Source organism: Typopeltis vanoorti, chromosome 5, assembly GCF_054136105.1.
Source record: "Typopeltis vanoorti isolate ZY-2024b chromosome 5, IOZ_Tvanoo_1.0, whole genome shotgun sequence".
In the NCBI taxonomy this organism is placed as follows: Eukaryota; Metazoa; Arthropoda; class Arachnida; order Uropygi; family Thelyphonidae; genus Typopeltis; species Typopeltis vanoorti.
Window position 1 is genome coordinate 88563003 of NC_143553.1, and position 23223 is coordinate 88586225.

Below are 23223 nucleotides of genomic sequence, written 5' to 3' on the forward strand. Positions count from 1 at the left end.
ATCGGATTTAATGCGTGTTCATAAGACCAGCTTCTTGGTATTTCTACAAATATTTCTATAGAGGTTCCTGATCCATGCATTCGCTAATCATAAATTGTTTATCAAATCTCTTTATTGCTGTAATTATTTTTTGAAAGCTCAAAGATTAATGTCATTTAGAGCTCCTGTTTTTATTTCCTCCTTTCTTGTGTAATAGTCATACTGTGGCATTCAGGTTTCAATTTTTGCAAATACACGTTAAAGATAGTGAACTGTTCATGAAATTAACCAATTGTCCGACCTATAATCGATTACACTATAAACGTAGGTGACAAAAAAAAGTTAAGAAGGAGGTTATTAACGTTAGAACAGCATCACAGTTGGACAGCTTTCTGGTTTATTTGTGTAGGATCAACAGTGGTTCAGCGGTAATCTAATATCCGGAATGAAAGAGAAAATTGAGCTACTTGGATGCTAAGAAGATACTCGTAGTACATACAACCGAGAAATATTAGAGGTTAAAACCGTCCCAAGAAGAAAAATTTCATCTTACCTATCTGGGTAGTGCGTTTTTGTTATTGTGGCATTAACACGATTAGAATTCGTCTGCAGAACAATATTGTGATTAAAGTTTCAGAAGAATATACTCTTAAAGATTTGTTAATTTGTTTAGTGCCAGACTTGTCAGATAAAAAACAGAAGTGTAGGATACTCCTATTGAGCAACCGGACTACGGATTGGATTTGCTGTCAACAGGATGAATATATATAGAAAGCAGAGAATAGATAAAGAAACGGAGTTCTGCGGTATTCCAGTAATAATTGCAAAATGTCAAACCCAATTGCACACGTAATATGAGATTACACAGAAAGGTGACAATCCATGCTCAAATGATGTAAGAAAGATCATAAGATGGACCGTTGCTTAGCCTGAGTCTAGCCGGGATACATTTCGTACTCCACGGAATTTATTCGGAATACACGTGGGCCAATTTCCATGGCCTGTTGGATGATATCAGCGGAAGACGAAGTGATTAACATCGACACAAAAGAGAAGGGAAGTGGAGTTTAAATCTCCGGGATAACTAGTGTTGTTGAATCTTATGTGTTAGGAATCAGGAAACAAGAAATCTTTGTGTGTGTGTGTGTGTGTGTGTGTGTGTGTGTGTGTGTGTGTGTGTGTGTCGTGTGTGTGTGTGTGTGTGTGTGTGTGTGTGTGTGTGTGTGTGTGTGTGTGTGTGTGTGTGTGTGTGTGTGTGTGTGTGTGTGTGTGTGTGAGTGTGTGTGCGCGCATGCGCGTATAAATAATCTGGAAGTTTTTAATTTTTCAAGTTTGTACAGGCACAAAAAAGAAGTTAGAGACGAAAGTCAATTGCAACATCCCTGATTTTTATTTTGGACAGTTTTGGCCCTTCTTTCAGAAAGTGAACTATTTACCTGAACTTATTCTTTTAGCTATATCAGTTATAGCTAAGAGAATAAGTTAGGTTAAATAGTTCAGAAAAAATAGACTGAAATGACCTCCAATTTTGAATTCCAAAAAGATAAATGGGTTATATTTTCACACTCCAATATAGTTGCAAGGAGCCTCCGGAGCTCAGTCGGTATGGACAAAGCCCTTTGGTCTGGGAGAACAGGGTTCGATTCTGGTCCATGAGGTGAGGAACCTTTATCTGGTCTCTTTCTACTAAAGGTGAGTTAGCTGGTCTCATACGGAGTTAGGGATTTTTTCGCCCGGAAATGTGAGTTTTTCGTCACCCAGAACAAGCAAACTGGTCCCGAGAACAGATGGATTAGTCATGAATACTTCCCAGCCATAGGCCGGTCCCGAACACAGATAAAATTGAGGGTTGGGGAAACTAATGGTGAGCTACCCTGTAAAAATCTCACCAGGAAAAACCTTGTGGGCAAAGCCTACAAAGTCACCGAAAACGAAACGGGAAAATCAGTCATTATAGTTGCATATGCTATTTGATTCCTTAAAATATTGAAGAAATTTTTCAAAAGAGCCAATTCAGTGATATAATTTGAGATGTTTCTGTTGTACCATTAAGAGGAAGTGTATTAAAGAAAACCATCCAAGCAATTTAAATTCTTCCGAGATGAATTGAATCCCCTGATGAGGGGTTTTAATCAATTAATACATCCGATTGCATCCCCATCGGGCGAGTGTGTGTGTGTGTGTGTGTGTGTGTGTGTGTGTGTGTGTGTGTGTGTGTGTGTGTGTGCTGTGTGTGTGTGTCGTGTGTGTGTGTGTGTGCAGGGCCTGTTTAGTTGTTTTGTTTGAATGACGAAAAGCGAGACTTTCCAAGAGAAAACTCTCCACTACCGGATGAGACTGGCTGATAATCGTAGTTCTGATCATAAACAGAATTCTTTCCATTCAAAGGACTCCGTGGAAACTAACTGAACAAAGGAGCTCTAGATGGAAACCAACGTCTTACGATTTTCATATATTTACATTTCACATAGTTTTCAAGTCATCTAGAAAATGTAAATTGAAAATTAATTTGGTGGATCTGCAAAGCATTTTTACTTCGTAAGTCACAAAAAAGCAATTAGGTTATATAATGATAAGATGCAAAATGGATAACGAAATGCTCATCACCTGATAGATCTCTTCTTTCGCCTATTTGATCTACTTATTGTTAAGTTGAAGAATATAGATTTCCGATAGTTTTGGAACTCTTGGGAATTCATTCTTCTGTTCTCTTCGTGTCTATTCGTTGTTATATGTTACGGTCCAAAACGGGAAGGTTTCCTAACCTGCACGTGTTTTTTTTATCTTTTTCTCTTGCGAGCGAAACCTTAAACTACACGCAGTTTGCAGATAAAATACCTCGACAGACACACCATCACCACCAGCCGTGTATAATGATAGAATTCCGTGATTGCTAATCACATCTGAAGCTACTTACGTTCACGCACTGGTCTGTGGACTGATTAATGCGTGCATTATAAAAGAATGGACAAAACATGACATTTTGACCGGAAGTAATTATTGCTTAAAATATTTAACAAATAGTTAAATTTTAACTACTTGTTAAGTAACACAATCTACTAAATATTAGTTTTAAAAATCTTGGATCAACAGTATATTAATCTCAATATACAATGATGGGATGAATAATAAAGGAAGTCGACAAGGGATTCGTCTTCAACATATTCTGCTACTGCCTACTCTTTAAGAGAAGCGAAGTGTCCATCAAAGTCAATTTCTGAGGAAACCACAAGAAGCGTGAGTGGCCATGTCATGAATGATCATCCAAGTGACTGTCAGATGCATTTCTGAGTCTGCTCGCATTTCGCACGATAATGCACACTCAAGAATAACTGACCACGTCCTCAGAGAGGTGTCTACAAGATGGATGACACGAATGATGATGGGTATACAACGACAGACTGACTATGAAAATATACCGTTTGTATGTATATATATTCAGTGTTACTGGGCACGTGTTTCAATTCGATACCAGATAATGGATAGTACATTAATAATAGTGATGATAGTTTCATTATTATTATTACAATACTTTACCACGTTTCTATCATAGTAATAATTACAATAGATTGTTTACCTGGTTCTAATCAAGTAGCCATTTCCGTTTTCCCATTATTTTTTATGTATTTTTATACACTTAAAAAAAAGCATTGCCTATCTAATATCTACGAAGTTATATCTCCACTAGGAAATCGACTTTAATTATAGTTTATGAAAAAGTAAATTTTTCTATCTTCCAAACATGTTATTTGGTATCCAGTCTCATTCCATCATTCATAACCTTGTAATCGGTATCCTGGTTCAGCTAGAAGTATCAAAGTTCGAGGATAAATTCATTTACCCAAGGGAAAAAACGGTAATTTAAAAATAATAACGATGTTATATTGCCTAGCCCGGTACTTATTACTTACTATTTATTCATGAATTTTAAAACACAGTTCTCGTGTCTTCCCACCGTATAAAAATCCAATTTTTCCTGGTTGCAATAATTGCTTTAAAAATTCATTTAAAAATTCATTTTGGACGATGTCAAAGAATCAAGTTATTTCGACATATTCGTAGGATGAAATAAGCTTGTCGCTAACCCTGATATAAATAAAATACGTGCATACCTGACGGTGAATATCTGTAAAGTATCGCCCATCAAAACTTACTTAAAAGTAATTCCTAGATCTGACGGTAGATGGCGCTGGTTGCTGCTCTTTCACACTTTTCAAAGAAGATAAATGGATGACTGCAAAAAAATGAAAACGAAAAAAAATAATAATAATAATATCTCTCACGTAGGTGTTTAGCGTACAACTGTCAGGCTGAGAGCTTTCTCTCTATGAGTGACGCATGCTCAAATCGATAAAGGCATCTAAGTGATGATTAGGAAGCAAACCAGGCAATAGTAATGTACTAAACGACAGGACATTAGCGATATCTCGTAAGGTATTTTTATAGTCTGAAAGAAATGCGGGCACTTCATTAAAAGAAAAGAAAAAAATATATATGTAATAACACGTGGAGAAGGGATGTACATCACTGTCGCGAACTCATGACCTACACACACAAAAAAAATTCACCGACAAGGATTGATTTTAAAAAATATTTTAAAAATAAAAGACGTGGTCTACAGTAAAGCCATATGCACAGTGACACTGTAAGAGCAGCTGCCTTATACAACCAACAGGGAAGTTTTCCTGGTGAAATGTCTATCGGTATGAAGCGTTCATTTGAAATTCTTACATAATTCAAGGACAGAATGATCGCATTTCTATCCCAGATGCTACAGCGGGGATAACAGAAACCGAAGCCGCCTTTGAAACATAAACACGAGAACCGCCGTACAGTACAGGTGACCGAAATACGATCTTAACCTTATTTACAAGTCTCCTTCGGTCGGTGAGACAGAAGGGAATTGATTAGCGGGGGATATGGTGAATGTAACGTGGCGACACAAGACGTTTCCGTGTTTGGAGGGGGTGGGAAGTGCATGGAAAGTTAAACACGGTCAGCTAGCGGCACAACAACCACCACTTGTATTTCAACTCCTGTTCGCACCCAATTTCGAGTGACTGTGATGCAGTCACTCGAAATGTAATCCGTTTTGAGGCTTTTTTTTCTTCTTGGATATTGACTTAATAACATACTGGGTCGGATTTTGTTTCCCTTCAGCTCCTACACCTTCCCAATCTTTCTCCGTGCATTCATATTAGCTTCATGTTTAGTTTCCTTTTTTTTTACAGAAAAACGTGCAGAATAATGTTTGCCAACTAGGAATCTTTCTCAAGTAGGGGAGAGTGCAGTCCTAGTTTCCAGAATAAAATTAAGAAAACGTCTCTTGACGCCTGTGTGGCGATTAATTCATCTTAGGTTGAAAGGAGGGCTAGCAAATGTTCTTACAGCTCTAAATGGAATTCAAGTTCATTTTTCTAACGAAAAGTTTGCTGCACTAAAAAGTGCAGCAAACAATGATTGAACTCTTTTAATATTGCAAAGCTATGGAAGAATTTTTGCTCCATGCACAAAACGATTGCCCAATGGTCGAGCTTCATTTTGGATGGCAGACTATTTCTCCAGGTCTGTACCAGAGAAAATGGATTGTTCTGGTCTTGAACGGAGGTGGAAGGTTCTTCATATGAAATTTTGTTTCATATGAAATCAAATCAATCTATTATGTTTCTAATTATCCATATAAACTATATATAGCTTAATTGTTTTTCTAATACAAACCTTAATGCACTGCGAACTAACCTGTGTAATGTAGTAAGTCATTGGTCCGCACTTTTAGCAATTTAGAAAAAAAAATGTGAAGGTTTCGCTGATGTTCTGAAATGCAATAAAAATCATCTCGAGTAACCGAAAGATAGAAATATCACCTTTTACTTCGTAAATATTTCCCATCGCGTATCGGTAACAAGATGTTTCACATTGGTTATCAGATATGCAGCATTGGGAGGGGAGGGGGGTATTAAATGTAGACTGACACGGATTTATCCACTTTACTCATAAAAAAATGCAGCCTTTCCTAATAGTCACATGTAAGCTTTTTGCAACATAACCACCTCAAAATACGAAATCATCATTCTTGCTTTTTCTGTCGTACACACACACACACACACACACACACACACACACAAAATGTGTGATAGCTTCAATGTAACCTGAATATCTGAAACCGCGAGCTATATCTGCTGTTCTCGTTCTGCTGTTCATCCCTATGATATGCCCATTCAGTTGCTATCGTCGAAAATATCTCAAGAAAAGATATTTTCGACTCAATAAGAGAAATGTTTTTCCGACACATCACATTATACAAGCTAACTCGTTTTTTCTCCCTTGAAATTCTCACTACATTTCTGGCAAATGGCTGTCTACACTGTACCAAACATCATCTGATTTCTGTCCATCAACTGTCTCACTAATCTGACATCCTTCTCTTCGTGTGTAAAACAAGTCCTATCAACTTGGCGCACTTCTGAAAGCAAGAGTTGATGTGTGCTATCACGCTCACCAGCAACTTCTCAAAACTCAATTACGATGTCCTTCTTTTATTCGTTTGACTGTCCGTCAGTTAAAGAGGTCTTGTCACGACAACACAGCTAGCACAATCATCGAATCGTAATAGATTACATGTGATCAATAATGAAAATGATTTGATTATTGATCACATGTAATCTAAACTTGATATCTGGCAAATATTGTTTCAAAACCACATTTAGTTGATTACTGAGAACACTAAATTAGTGACTTGCAAATTGCATTTATAGAGGGGGAGGTTTATTGCAAAACGTTGTCTCATATTATATAACATAACAAAATTGATTCTCCATCAACATATTCTCGCTCTTTCTACTTGTGTTATGAATAGCAAAAATTCATCCATAAAAATATCTATCTGACACAATTTGTATATTTAGGTAGATAGAGCCTCAACTAACATTACATCATTTTATGATTAAATAGTTATATGTAGTATTGTCATTACTATTCAATTTAAGTGTGGCTAATTCTTAATGTTTTTAAGGAAATAAATTTAAATTCTTAGATAATATTTATATTTTTTTCCATTTTAATTTAAGTTTACAGATATATTTTATTAATTTAATTACATTTAACTGTAATGAAGTTTAGCTAGATTTAGCATTAATTTCAACCCATGGGAAGTTATTTTTATAACAATTTTTATAATACAGCTTTGTAAATTTTATGAATTTAGACGAGTTCCTTTGTCAGATAAATATGATAAAAAAACTTGGTATTTTAATAAACTTTTCTATAGGAAATATTCAAGATTTGTAAGAACTTTTGTTAGCTATAGTAATTAACTAACACGAGAAATAATAAGAATAAAGATCTTCGTTTAACAACTAAGACCATTTACTCAGTTTAGTAAGTCATTCTTGCAGATATAGCAGCAGATGTCACAGAAATTAAAATAAATTCTATACTGACTGCAGGCATGGCTTAAACTAATGTTACCTCTTGATTATCAAGTAGGTTGCATGCAGATACAATAACAGTTTTTAGAACGCATAAAAAGGGACTAAACGTTGAAACGCGAAAGCAAATAGAAAAACGTGCTAAAACATGGAAGTAATATCCGGGGTTGAATAAATAATAAATCATAAAAAGAATAAATACATAAAATAAAATAAAGCCGCTTACATTACACAAACCCTAGATGGGTATACTTCTTTTTTTGTGTGTTTATAGGGAAAAGAGGAAGAACCAAAATATATCAGACGATCCAGAAATGCCAAATGGTAGAATTCAAGACTGGTTCCTTAAAATCAGATAAAAACATTTTGGGAAAACAGAATAGTCATCTTGTAGAGAAACACCAGAGTTAGGTGTCCGTAGGAACATCATTTCTTGGAGAGAAATTACATCTATATGTATGGTCCTCCTTTTCTACGCGTATCACTTCATCCGGATCTGTCTCTCTTTCTTTTTTTTTTTTGATCATTTTCTTATTTAAAATATAAGAACATGAATTATAGCATATTGGTAATCGTTCAGATCCTTCGTAACTCAGTCGGTATAGACAAAGTATAGTCGCGATACATTCTGACGTATACATTTTATACGTCAGAATATATAGACGAAGCCTTTTGGTCGAAAAGACCTGGATTCCGTCTATGACGTGAGAAACCTTTATCTGGTCTCTTTCGACTGAAGGTGAGTTAGCCGGTCTCGTATGAAGATTTTTTCACCCAGAAACTCAGAACAGGCAAACTTCCCCCTGAACACATATGGATTTACGGTCATGAATACTTACGACAATGGAAGAGATAGGATCCTCACCACAAGTCGTTACGCCCGTAGTTAACCATGAGTCACATCATGGTTTTCAAGTGCTTACTCCTATCCTGGAGGGTGACAACCATGTGACTATTCCTATCTGTTCCACATATTGTCATAAGTATTTACGGCTGTAAATCCGTGGGTTCACTGGGTCGGTTTGCCTGTTCTGAGAGACGAAAAACCCGAGTTTCCGAGTGAAGAAACCTTCAGTTGAGACCGGCTAACTCACCTTCAGTCGAAAGAGACCAGATAAAGGTTTCTCACGTTATAGACGGAATCGAACCCAAGTCTTTCCGACCTTACCCATACAGAGCGCTGTATGGGTAATCGTGAGATTCGAGATAGATGTGATATCGGATCCTTACCCAATCCATCGTCGGTTGAATGTATTAACAGTGTATTATTCAAACTGTGAGAAAGATTATAGGAATTTGTTCCTCTAGTATGATGACCAAGTCTTTAAGGAACACTGCATCACTTTATCCTTCTCTTAGGAAGAGAGTGTAATTTTCTTTGCTTTTAACTGTGCAGACAGCACATGTTAGATCCGGACTCTCATGAGATCACACACACACACACACACACACACACACACACACACACACACACACACACACACACACACACACACACACACACACACACACACATGCGCGCACTCAATTAATCTAAAAGATGATCTCAACATTACTTCAAAGCTCAGGATCATTTTAAATGGCTAGATTTAAATTAGAAAACTTTTACACGCATTCAATCAACTATTATAAGAATAAACAACAGTGGTAAACTCCATAACATAATCTATGATTGACGATGATGAAACATATGAAATCACTGAGGCTCCTTTCAGAGTTCTGAAAAAGACCTGAGGCTTCTTATATGAAGACCAGAAAAACGGTTCTCTGTGCAACATGTAGTTGTGTGTGCGTGCGTGTGTATGTGCATCGACATCAGATGAAAGTGTGAGTGATGCCTCACTTGTAGCGTGTGGCTCTTTCCTGGCGTTTTTCACAAATTGGACAGTTCTGGATAGAGGCGAAAGAGATTATATATATATATAATTTGTGACAAGTTATTTGGTTTCGGATTACGTTATCTTGCTTGATCAAACGATGATAAATGTTACTTAATTTATTCCGAAAGTTTCAGTTCTAGTTTTTTGGAGCCTGCTTACCCTTTCAGAAAAGAAAAGTAAACGTGATTATAACATATCAATTTCCTTCTGAAACTGCAACTAAAAACTGTTGGCAGACATCAAATGGAGCATGCGTGTGTGTGTATTTACATTTACTAGCTAATATGGATTTTCGTAGGTTGCTTAATTATTTTAGCTGCTTAAAAAGACCGCTGATAATTCATCATCTAACTTTGAAGGCCAAAACAGCTTTATAAAACAGAGATTTAAAAAGAAGCTGCTTATTTAAAGTGAACCTAGTCATTTACCATAAGGCAGTTTTTGTATATCATGGAAGGTTTCTCATGTAGCTTCCACAGCTTCCGCAAAGTATTCTGAACGCATGCGTAAATTCATTTTAACACAACATATAACTGACGCCTTAAATAATGCTGTTCACACGAGATGATTGATCTTTTTCATTCATTCAGGATTTCTCCTTTAAGGGTTAATAGCAAGGTTGGTTTCCATGTAGCTCGCCCAGCGCACCGAATAGTAGTCTATTGTGCGATTTCAACAACAACCTCTTTCACGCCATGCTGGTGAATAAAGTGCCTATCTGAACTGCCACAAAAGGTGTTGTTTGGCAATGACTTCTACAGAAACGAAAACATTGACAGATGACTTCCTCTTTAAGATATAATCTACCTCACACTACCGAAATGACGTAGAATAGGCAAGGGAAATCATTGGGACCAACCATTAGAGAATATGTATGGTTTAAACTTCCAATGTGCCAACTCTTCCAACCATCCATTCAAAGATGATACCTATTAGACAAATATAATTAATTAAATGCATTTTCATAATTCAATTTTTCACTTTAACGATGCAGAAAATTCGAAATAGGGTTCGAGAGACTCCTTGTCAGGTGTAGAAACTTTCGATATGTAAGGGAGAATTTTATCTCTGATGGATTCGTTCACTTTATGGCTTGTAAATAAACAACAAAAGCCTTCATTTTAATGCTACGATGAACAAATCGTAACGACACTCTTTCGCTATCATAAACTTGTAAGCTAACTCCTTCTGTAGATCAGGCTTCGATATTTTATAGAAAAAAAAGAAACAGGAATATACGCGTATCATGATTACATTACAATATTTCACTATTACAGTATGTGGAAAACTAGGCTACCGTATACTAAATCATAAGCAAGCAATAAAAGTAGTTTAGAGCTACGCCAAATCATGAAACCAACAAATAACATGAGAAGGATGTAATAAAAATATTAGATTAACTAATTAAGCAATTAGAAGCATCCACAAGCCATTGAAACACATTTTATGTGTACCAGTAAAATACATGTAACAGTTCAAACAGCATACTGTTAGCATCACCAACAGTTAATACCATAGCTACGAAAGAAACAAATGCTACTGTTGGAAAACAAAAAGGAATAATATAAGTCTAATATGCAAAACAGACATTTGATTCTGTCAATAGAGGAAAACTTATTCAAATATTAACAAAGAAAAACGTAGACTTTGAAATACTAAGATTTGAAATACTATCAGAATACCAAAAAATGCAGTATTTCAATATACAAATATCACAACTAACAAACTTGAAATCAAACGCGTAGTTATGCAAGGATGCTCACTCTTCCCGTGCCTTTTAACTCATTGTACTCAACCCAAAGGAGTAAAAGTCAATTGAAGACCAATCATATATATCATATACGCAGATGATGTAGTAATTATAACAGATGGCAAATCAAATCTCCAGTACCAGCTTGCAAAATTACAAGAAACCTTCATAAATTATAATATGATGATAAATTCAAGTAAAACAAAGATAAGGAAATTTGGAAGACTCCCGTAAGCTATACAGATAACACTTAATCAAGAAACCATAGAACAAGTGAATGGTTTTGATGACCTTGGAGTATATTTGACTACAAATTTAAATGACATAGCAACAATAAAACCCAGACTCTCCATATATGGCATGATCAATGCTGAATAAACTGAATAAAATTTGGAAAAACAACAAAATTCCTACAATTCTAAAAATAAAATTGTACGAAAGTATAATACTACTTTCGTACAATTTCCTACCAACAGCTCTGTTGGAACTGTTGGCTTTTGAAATGAAATTCTTCAGGAAAATTAACAGAACTCATTGCACGGAACATAAGACTAATGCACAAATACAACAAGATTTAAATATCTCTAACTCAACAATTCTTAACACAGTTAAAAAGCACATCAACTCCGTTGGTTTGGTGACATTGTGTGAATGGAAGTGGGCAGACTTCCTCGCCTGGTATTTGAGGGCACTATGGAGGGTACAAGACCAAGATTAACCTAACAGAACGTCGTTGGACTTTCAAAGCTGTTGGCATATGAAAGAGCTTGCTTTGGACAGAGAATGTACATTGGACTCAATCCGTCTTGAGGACGGAAGAGAAGAAGAAGAATATGCAATAACAGAGATAGAAACAAACACATGCAAAATAATAACAATGTCGCAACAAAGAAAGCATGCAAATGTTGCATTATTAATCAGTAAAGTAACAATCTTTCGTCGTAACAGTGGTGAACCCAGAATTTAGTTATATGTGGTGGAGAAGGAGGAGTGGAGACTGTACAATCTCAGGCTGGATTGCGCAATGAAAACTCCAATTTCTGGGAGGAAATATCTTGTCACCTCTGTATGACTGGCAAATCATCTCTAATTAAAAAATCTGTGATAAGATCGATTCTTTGTGGGATTCGAACCCAAGTCGACAGCGATGATGCACTCCAAAGTGCATCATCGCTGTGGACCGAACCTCAGAAGTGAAGAAATTCATTAGTGAAGAACAGTTCTTTGAAAAAGTTCTTCCACTAACTTATCCCCATCAATAACGAGACGAGGAAACCTGGATTCAAAGGTCGAAATGATACATACTTTTTGAGGCTTATAAGCGTATCGTCATGAAAGTATTTATTTGTGGGGATCAATTTCCTGTAAAGAAAGAAGAATTTTTAGCCTTAAAGACGAGCTGATTAGTTTTACATGAAGAAAAGGGTTTAACGGTTAATTGAGTGTTCAGATATAGGTTGTTAGGATGGTTTAAGAAATCCTGAAGGAACTGCTTAACTTCAATTAAGTAGAACATCAGTAAAGTTTTACCATATTTGAATGGATATATTTCTGATGTTTCCTTTACAAATGCCGCCACGCAGATGTCAACCCGAATTGGAGATACAACATTCTTCGGTATCGCATTCTGTTTGATGTGTGGCATCTTTATATCTGAAGTGCCCTATGCAACTGCCCTGTGTTAGGAGGTCCGTGGGATTTTTCTTATTTATTACTTTTTTGATAGCGTCCATCATTATCACAAAATGTAGTACGCTGATGATGGATGATACAGACTTACTAAAACGGGTGATATTGTGGAAATATACGGTCACGTTCTCCATTTGATCTTATGAACAAGATTTTCCTGCTTGCATTTCGTGGAGGGAGATTATTCGTATCATCTCTCTCTCTTTCTCTCTCTCTCTCTTTCTCTCTCTCTCTCTTTCTCTCTCCTATGAACAGAGAAATGTCGAATGAAACTCCAAGGAAGAATTCACCAAAATCTAAAAACCATATTGACTCAAATAGAACTAATACTCGCAAGAATCTCAAATATTTAAAAGAAATCTTGATTATTGCTTTATATTTAATGATAAATCACGATTTTAGATACTTTAACTACTTGCTTAACTATCAAACTTACTTTACTCTACAAAGAATAAGCTTTCTTATTAGCGATAGGTTTTATTCGGTGTCCTTCTCGTCGGTGATTCAAAATACAATAATACGGGCCTAACTGAAAATAATTTCAGTTAGGCCCGCTAGTTTCACTAGAAACAAGTGTAATAAAAAAAAAAAAAGAGAGACATTTGTAACAAGCAAATACAAGAAATTATGTGCAACGTCGTACATGCATGCATTGCAATAATGACTGGCATTATTTCACTATTAGTATAATGAGTATGTGGGCGAAACTCATGGTATAAGATGCGGAATTTTTAATGATCTCCTTGGATGCGATAAGAGAGAGAGAGGATGGGGAGTAATAGGCTATCAGCCATTTTTAACAGAGACAATTAGTCCTGCTCACATCCTGAGTGTTCTCTAAGACTTTCCGATGTGTGTTCGTGGTTCTGAAAGTGTGCCTCATCAAAGATCCGCTTTATAAGCGCACGTGGATTTCTAACCGTAAGTGCCTTACCGATTCACGTGCTAATTGGTACGGTTAGGAGGTTGACCCCTTGATGTCACCCCGTCAAAAGCAGGATATGTCAAACATTGTGTGATGACGTCACGAAATGTCATTCATTCAGGGATCCTAGCGGTTGTCAGCGAAGTGACATCACGTGTCATTGTGTCAATGGTGACTCATCACTTGTGTCAATGGAGATAAATGAACATGAAAACAACCGCAGATGAGCCGTCTTGCTAATTACGGTTAGACAGTTACACGTCCCTCTGGAGTGTTTTCGAGAGAGAGAGAGAGAGAGAGTGTGTGTTATGGCAGTTAACTAATTTCCACATTAATAAATCCTCGTTATTTGAAAGTTAGTTTTCTTGTCTCTACATCAGTGCATTTTGTCAGTCAGTGGCTCAAGGTTTTCTATTATCGCTGAAGAGTGTACATTCCATACCAACTCGCATTCACATGTGACGTCACATATGAATACGAGTTGGTATGCTTCTTTATGACGTCACAAAGAAATATTTGGGTTATGTTTAATAAACAGTCATTATTTAAAAAAAATAAAGAAAAAACAGCTAAATATCTATAACTAAATAATAGTTTAACTTATCAATGAAGTAATACTGTAGTTAGCTTAATATTCAAAAAGTAGGTTAATATGATTAGAAAAATAAAAGAACTGTATGTATTAATAAGAGATAGCCAATATTAATATAGCACTGCTTACAATTAAAATAGAAACTTTCAGTTTTTTAACTGTCAGTATTAAATTAGAAATTTTATTATTTATTAAATAGTTCATATCAGTTGGTAGAGCCTCTGCTACTAATGGCTCATGCAAAAAAGGTAAGCAAGTTTGAGCGTGGTTAGTAGTTGGAAAGGTAAATCGTTCGATGCTGTTGACACACTCTCCCTCGATGAGCCTTTGGACTCCCTGGAAGTGTCAAATAATAATAATAATAATAAAGGAATGCGTTATGATTAATAAATAAATAACAGTTAGGTATTCCTGTTTTCGGAGATATGCTTGAATCTCTTTTTACTTGGCTTATACATTTTTTATTTCATGTGTGTTTAATTAACTTACTTTGATTCTGTACTTGATAAATTTTATGTGATTTTATATGTGATAAATATAATTCTTAGTAAATATAAATATAATTATGTATAATTATATAAACAGATAGATAAATAAATAATAATAAATAGATAGATAAATATGATTATTATATAAAAATTGCATTTTTCCATATTTCTTTGCACTATTCCTTCGTTCCTTCCTTCCGTGATTACTATATTCTAAGTACTATAATTCCCGTTGTTACGGGAGCGCTAACACTGCGTCCGGAAAATGTGGATGTTTGGACTGAATTGTAGAAACAGTTTTACAATGGCTACTGAGGTATAGAATCCGCGTCCACGGTGAAGTTAGGTTTCATACCGTTATGGGGGTGTCAGAATCATTCAAAACATACCGATGTTCTTTTAATCGTTCATCTACTATTAGTGTCCTTTAGAAGTTGTTTTTGTTATCTACACCGTACACTTAACAAGCGCTAAGAAATGACGCGTTAGTTGTTGGTACAAAGAGCTGAAGATTGCAGACTACATCTTTCGCTTTATCCGAGCTTGAGTGCATTTTCGTGGAATGCTAGAATCAATGTTTTCCTAACCCTAGAATTGATTAAATCGTCTATTTTACGATTTCACTCTTTATTATAATGCAATAATTTGCTTGTTTCGTGAATTTATAATTCAACAACATGCCAATTCTATTATTACTGTAACTGTTCTGATAGAATTCTCTGAAAATCTTATTTCGTTGAATTCAGAACTAAAAGCTGATTATTTGTAGGCTTAGCTCCCAGTGCTAATTCAAATAATGCGCCCAACGAAGCCTAGAATTAAAGTAATTAATTTCAGTAGTTTAGTGGCCCCTCCATTAAGTTTGCCAACTCCGGAAGAACCAGTAATCTTATACAAATACCCCTTTTATCAACTTCCTCATCAACGTCTATGACCTAAATAATATTAGCCAAGCTAATTTCTTGTCTCCCCCCCCTTCTCTTCGAGTCGTCGCCTCACAGATCATTTTCTGAAGTAATCACTGAACAACCCCAGCCAAAAGATCTTCTATTTCTATAAGCGTGTATTTAATGTGGTCGATGATTTACACAAATCGTCTGCCTCTGGTCGAGGATATTAATTATGACTGTTTAGTCTCGACATCAGACGTTAAATGTCTCCACTGGAAACTTAATATGTTGGACAAGTTTGGGTTTCTTTTTTCGGTCCGTACTTGAATTGCAACTAATTAGTGTCAAAATGATTCAAAGCTGCCACACCAATTAAATACAGTCTAGCAAGATTGCACTTCCTCAATACAGAGGGCGACCGGTCAAGGTTTCTTTAAAATCATCAATCTAACTAGATGCATATCGACTAATTTAAAATAAAATGGTATTTATCAAAACGGTTCAATAGTTGAACTTCCTGATATCGTTAGTGATGATTATCAATCATTTTAATAATAAAAAAGAGCTGTCAATTTTTATTCAAAATTAAATTAGCTATTTTTAAATATGATTAATTGAATTAATTAATTATAAATTTAAATTGTATTAAATTAAATTATAAATACTTCCTATGTTAAATAAAGCAATAAAAAGTCTATACAGAGAAACAAAAAATTGCATCAAATTTGAAGATCGAACATGTCAGAGCGTATAACTATAAATAAAGGAGTAAGACAAGATTGTGGCTTATCCCCAATTCTATTCAATATCTATATAAACAGAATCCTAAAAGAATGCAAAACAACTGTCAAAGATGGAATTAAACTAACAAATAAAATGCAGTTTAATATAATAATAACAACAACAATAATAATAATAATAATAATAATAATAATAATAATAATAATAATAATAATAATAATAATAATAATAATAATAATTAATTATTAATATCTGACTCTCTTAATAATAAATTATTAAGAGAGTCAGAGACTCATCGAGAGAGGAGTACACTACACACACACCAGCTATCATACTTATTCTTGAATTTATTAACACTGCTTGCACTCACAACATCCAGTGGCAATCCATTCCAATCACGCATCAACCTATGAGAGAAAAATCTAGCCCTCACACCCTTCTTGGCTACCTTCATTCTCAGCTTCCAAGGACGTCCTCTCGTCCTTTCCCCACCTTCCATAAATTGAAAAATACCATCAATTGAAATCTTGTGTGATCCTTTCAGCAGTTTGTAAGTCTCAATCATATCACCCCTCTTTCTCCTGTTTGCTAGTGTCTGCAGTCTACAAATTCTCAATCTGTCTTCATAATCAGTATTCCACAATCCTGATATCATTTTTGACACTCTCCTTTGCACTCTCTCTCTCTCTCTCCACTCTATCAGAATCACAACGGAAACCAGGATACCAGACCTGCGCACAATGGTCCAAGTGAGGTCTTATCAAAGCCTTGTAAAGAGGCAAAACAACATCCTTACCTCTACGTGTGAACGTTCGTTTCAGTATTGCAATTATCTTTTGAGTTATATTTGCAATCTTTGCTACATGGCTCCTGAACTTCAACTTCCGATCTATTAACACTCCAAAATCCCCAGCCTCATGAGTTCCTTCTAGCATAATCCCACCAATATAATACGACACTGGATATGTAATCATGCCGAAATGAATGACCTTACATGACATTGAACTGACACCCATTTTCCCATGCCCACAATTCCAACATATTCAAATCATTCTGCAAGTACTGCATATCCTGATTACCCTACCTATCTATGCATCATCAAAATCAGCAAATAACTGTATGTCGCCTGTGAAATCCTTCCCAATATCATTAATGTACAGATTGAATAACAATGGACCAAGCACTGATCCTTTTGGTACCCCGCTTGTTACCTTAAACCTTACAGACTCATATCCCCCGTATACCACTTTTTGATATCTGTCAGTCAGCCATCTTCTTATCCATGCTAATATTCTATAACCCAAACCCATTTTCTCCAATTTATGCAACAGTCTACCATGCTGTATTCTGTCAAAAGCCTTAGCAAAATCCAAAAGTATCATGGTGTATCCATTCCCCTTGTTTAGTTCAATGGTAACATTGTCATAGAATATCAACAAGTTGCTAAAACATGACCTTCCCTTAGTAAACCCATGTTGTTCATTGTAAAGTAGAGATTCACTGTTAACCCATTTCTGAATGCGAACCCTGACCAATTTTTCCAAAATCTTCACCACCACTCCGGAGATACTAATTGGTCAATAGTTGGATACATCGCTCTTTGCACTACCTGCAATGGACTTCCCGTGCATTCCTGAGGAATCTTCCCTGTTCTGAGACTCATATTAAACAGCCTGGTCAAAGAAATGTCCAATTTCAGCCGAACGCTCTTTTAGCACATATACTGATATCCCATCGGTTCTTATTGTTGAATTCTTATTCAGTTAGTGCAACAGCTCTAATACCTCGTCATCGTATACCTGCGTTTCTTCATCTAGTGAAGAGGTAACAGTGAGCTCGATGTTGTGTTCACCAGGTTGATAGCTTTTAACAAAATGAGCACTCATTAGTTGAACAACCTCTTTTGTATCTGTAACCCCAACGCCATCTGGATTTAGAAGAGTTATTCTTTCATATTCATATATTCATTCTTTTCTTTCTTTTACTTGGAACATATCGATAGAATTCTTGTGGGTTCTCTTTAGCACGCAGAGCCAATTTCTTTTAATACTCATACTTTGCTTTCCGTGCAACAGTTGTGACTGTCCTAGCCTGCTGGTTATAACGTTCATAACGGACGTCATCCTTATGCACACGGTAATCCTTCCACATCGTCCTTTTCTTACGAATCTATTGCTTAATAAGATTACACATCCATTTGACTCCTACTCTATTTATTCTTAGAATTCTCGGGGCAAATTCTGATATCGCATAATTCAAGTGTTGTTTAAATGCTTTCCATTCACTGTCGATATTCTTTCCATCCAGCAACCAATTCCACTGAACTCAGTATACTCCTTAGTTGGTCATAATTTCCTACTTCGTAGTTCAGCATGTAACCTTTTCTGAATGGAACATTCATAAACTTAGTCACTTCCCAAGTGAGTACTGCATGATCACTGTCACCAACTGGAGGCAGAATAGTTACGTCTTTAACTGAAATGCCCTTTGACACTGTAATCAAATATAACACTCTCTGCCCTCGAATTCCTTCTGTCACATGCTGCGTGAGGAAGTTGTCCCGCAACAGCTCAATGAAGGCATTTTCATTCTTTTCATGAGATTCTACTGCTACCCAATCAATGTTTGGACAATTAAAGTCTCCCATTATGATTACTCTTTTCGCGCTCACCTTTTCTATTTGGTGATGTATTTCTTCATTACCTGCAACCGATCCACCAGGTCTGTAGCAGCACCCCCCACTGTGTAATTTGTCTTATTAGATTCCACCTCACACCAGACGGCTTCAAACTCACTGCCACACGAAATATTGTTAGTAGTAGTACTACAATCAGAGGTCTCGACTCTAACTGGATTCAAGTCATCTGATATCATTAGCAGCACGCCCCCTCCTCTCCTATAAATTCTCCTTATTAAAAATACTGTACCCTTGACACCCGATACCAACTAGTAGATCCCATTCTGATAGCCACGTGTCACTAATACCTGCAATCTGAGGTCGCAACATATTGACTAAGGCAACAAACTCTATCCCTTTGTTTCTGATACTCCTAGCATTTGTACAGTGATCATCTACATAAAGTATATAATACTTTATGCCGATGATCAAGTACTAATTTCAAATTCAGAAGATAAGCTCCAAATTGCAACTAATCTAAATGAAATAGAAAACAAATTTTAAATAAAAATATCTGAAACAAAAACAAAAGCTATGGCAATGTGTGGAAACGTCGTCGTCGTCCGGTAGCATCTTCTTGCAAGAGGGTTGCAGCAGATGAGCAGCTCTTCTCCATTTCTCTTTGTCTCTCACATACATCATTCTTAAACTAGTCCATTCCACGATGTAATTGAACCGCTCTCTAGTTGGTCTTCCACGTCTTCTCTTCCCTTAACTTTCCCTTGTAATATAGTTCTTGTCAGAAGTCCCGAAGAACCTCTCAGAAGATGTCCCACAAATCTGGTCTTTCTTTGCATAATATTCTTGAGCAGTGTTCTTTCCATCCCAACTCTTCTTAAAACTTCTTGATTAGATATTCCCTCTGTATAGCTAATCTTTTCCATGTTTGCATAACACCACATTTCCAATGCATTAATTCTTTCCATATCTCTCTTTCTGAGTGTCCATGACTCACTTCCATAACTTGCAATACTCCAAACTGTTGCTTTAACTATTCCAACTCTAACACCTTTATTAAAATTCTCTTCATTTCCATAAATGCCGATTTAGCTTTGCCTATTCTATTTCTAATGTCCAACTTTGAAGTTCCTTTCTCTGAGATCCAGCTACCTAAATATTGAAATCTATCCACGTCTTCTAAAACCTTTCCTCCATATCTTATCTTTACATTATCTCCTATTTTTCTGCCCATTATCATTATTTTGGTCTTCTTTGTGTTAATCCTTAGTCCTTACTCTTTACAAGAGTTTTCAATTCTTTGAACATTTTCACTTTCTGCCATCACCACTACATCATCCGCATATCTTAAGTTATGATTCTTCCATTTATTTTTATTCCTTCTTCTACATCCTCAAGTACCTCTCTAAGCATTTGTTCACTATAAAGGTTAAACAATAACGGTGATAACTTGCATCCTTGTCTAACTCCTCTCTCCCCCGGGAATTCTCTTGTTTCCTCTCCATTTACACATACTGACGCTGTTTGTGACTAATATAATCTCTTTAAAATTTCCAAGTCATAAGAGTCGATATCAATATTTTCTAGAATGTCAAAAAAAGCCTTTTATGTTTCCCATCCAGAAATCCCCCAAACAACTTTCCACCATGGTTTAGTGTTTTCTCCCCAATAATTCTTAGACAGGTTATAGCCTCTCTAGTCCCTCTGTTGGTTCGGAATCCAAACTGTTCCTCATTCATTTTTTTTTTCTATTTTATTCTTAATTCTCTCTAAAATTATTTGTGCCAGAATTTTTGCTGTGTGAGTTATAAGAATTATCATTCTAAAATTGTTACAGCCTAAAACTCCCGCCTTTTTGGAATGGGGATAAAAATTGATCTTCTAAACTCCTCTGGTAATTCTTGTCCCTCATAAATTCCGTTAATAATTTGTCATAACTCTTCCATACCTTTTTCACCGATATTCCTTATACGTTCTATCTGTATGCCATTTCTTCCAGGGGATTTTTCTTCTTTCGTCTTTTGAATTGCTAGATTCAATTCCCCTCATGATGTACAGCCTCTGCCCATCATTTGATTTTCTCCTCTTCCTCTGTCTTCATAAAGTCTACTTACACATTCTTCCCATCTCTGTAATAGCTTCTCTTTTTCTATCAAAATTTCATTCTTCTTTCATTCTTGACTGCTCCAATCCTTTGCAATTTTCTCCTTCCTGTCATCATATTAATGTTTTTATAAACACCTTTTGTGTCATTTTTTTCTGCCTTTGCTGTTGTATCTTCACTTATTTCATCTAACCACTCTTCCTTTCTCCTTCTTATCTATCTTTGTACTCCCTACTTAAGTCTTTATACTGCTTTTTTTTCTTCTCTGTTTGACTATTAACTAACTTTCTTCTTTGTGTTATTTCCTCAAAATATTGTCCGTCATCCATGGTTTCTTTCTTTTCTCTCTTTCCTCTTCTTTTTTTCTAAATGTAATTCTGTAGCAGTAATTATGCTTTCCTTCAGAATCTTCCATTTTTCACTTACATCGTCACTTTCTTGTATATTTCTCTCATTCATTTCTTCCTCTACTTTCTTTGCGAATTCATTCGATGTACTTGGTATCTTCAGCCTCTCCATGATCCATGATTTGTTCCGTTTCCCTGCAGCTACCTTTTTTAGATTAATTCTCATCTTAGTTGACAACAATATATGATCTGTATCACAGTCTGCTCCTGGATATGTTGTAACATATTTTATAATGTTTCTATATCTTTTTTTTACCAAAATATAATCTATTGATTTCTTCTACTATTTATATTCTCCTCTGGGGCTTTCCACATATACAATCTTCTTGGATGTTTCTTAAACCACGTGTTCATAACTACTAAATCATGTTTTCTACAGAAATTCAGAATTATATATCTCCTCTTTCATTTCTCACTCCCAATCCATATAACCCAACAATATCTTCCTCCCTTCCTCTTCCGATTTTTGCATTCATATCGCCCTGTATTATAATTATATATTTTGTTTCTTTACATTTCAAACCCAATTCTATATCGCCATAAACTCTTTCTACCTTCTCATCCTCATAATCACAAGTAGGTGAATATACCTAAATAAGTAGAATATTTCTTGGTTTGGCTTTCATCTTTACCACCAAAACTCTGTCTGAGATTTGCCAGCAGCCTTCCACTCGTTTATTCAATATTATACCAACACCTGCTTGATGTTGCTCTTTCCCGCCTGAGTAAATTATTCTCATTCCATCCTCTGTTCTAAAATCTCCTTTTCCTTTCCATCTCACCACAACCATTCCAAGAACATCTATTTTCAATCTTAGCATCTCCATCTTTACAATCTCCAATCTTCCAGTTTGAAGTAAGGTATTCACATTCCAAGATCCAATGTGAAAATTACTTTTAGCTCCTTTTCCACGTGAATATATTCCATTTTTCTCTTCTCCACCTCCCGCAGGCTTTAGTAAAGATGAGTCATATGACTGACATGCAATCTGGTCAATATCCATACTGGAACAAGTGACCTCCCTGGTAGCCAATTGCGCAGTTCCAGACCCAGGACTCTCATCCTGAACTGTGCATTGTTCGTCATTTTGATCCTTGCTGCTCATCCAAACTAGGGAAAAGTAGAAGCATAGTGGTTTCCCGTTGCCTTATATGCATGAAGAAATGAAAAAAAGTAGAAACATAGAAAGATTCACCCCTAGCCGTCGAGTACTCTAATAGCATTGGGGGGAAGGAACAAGAAAGAAAAAAAGGAAAGAAAGAAATAAGAGTAGGCATCATCCTATAGATCATAGATTGCCAAACTTTTTCGGGCCACCGCCCACTTTGCAAGACATAAATTTTGTAACATCTCCCCCTCCTCATTATAACAGTTTGAATAAAATCATATTTCAAATATTTGAGAATGAATAAAACCATATTTCAAATACTCAATACTGTACTGTCGACATTTCTTCTTATATTCAGACATAATGAAGTAATAAAATTTGCAAAAATATTCACAAAATAAAAGATTTAATTTACACTTTGTATGACTCCGCTTATCTATCACACTTTCGACTGATGATTGTTGGCAAAGCACACAAAAAATAATGAAACTTATTCCTAAACCACTGGTATTTATAGATTTGAAATCTAGCCCGAATCGACTTGCATGCATTGACTTGTTTGCGATACCATCGTACTCGTGCTTTGAACAAGTCACTGCAAGCACCC

The 23223-nt window shown here is 35.8% G+C and overlaps 1 protein-coding gene across 1 annotated transcript; it reads right to left on the reverse strand.

The window, feature by feature from the left end:
• Positions 1-22097: 22097 nt before the first annotated feature.
• Positions 22098-22511, reverse strand: LOC150106630 (protein CFDP2-like). Its single transcript, XM_090393443.1, has one exon. The coding sequence runs from the start codon at positions 22509-22511 to the stop codon at positions 22098-22100; it is 414 nt and encodes a 137-aa protein (XP_090249569.1).
• Positions 22512-23223: the final 712 nt, after the last annotated feature.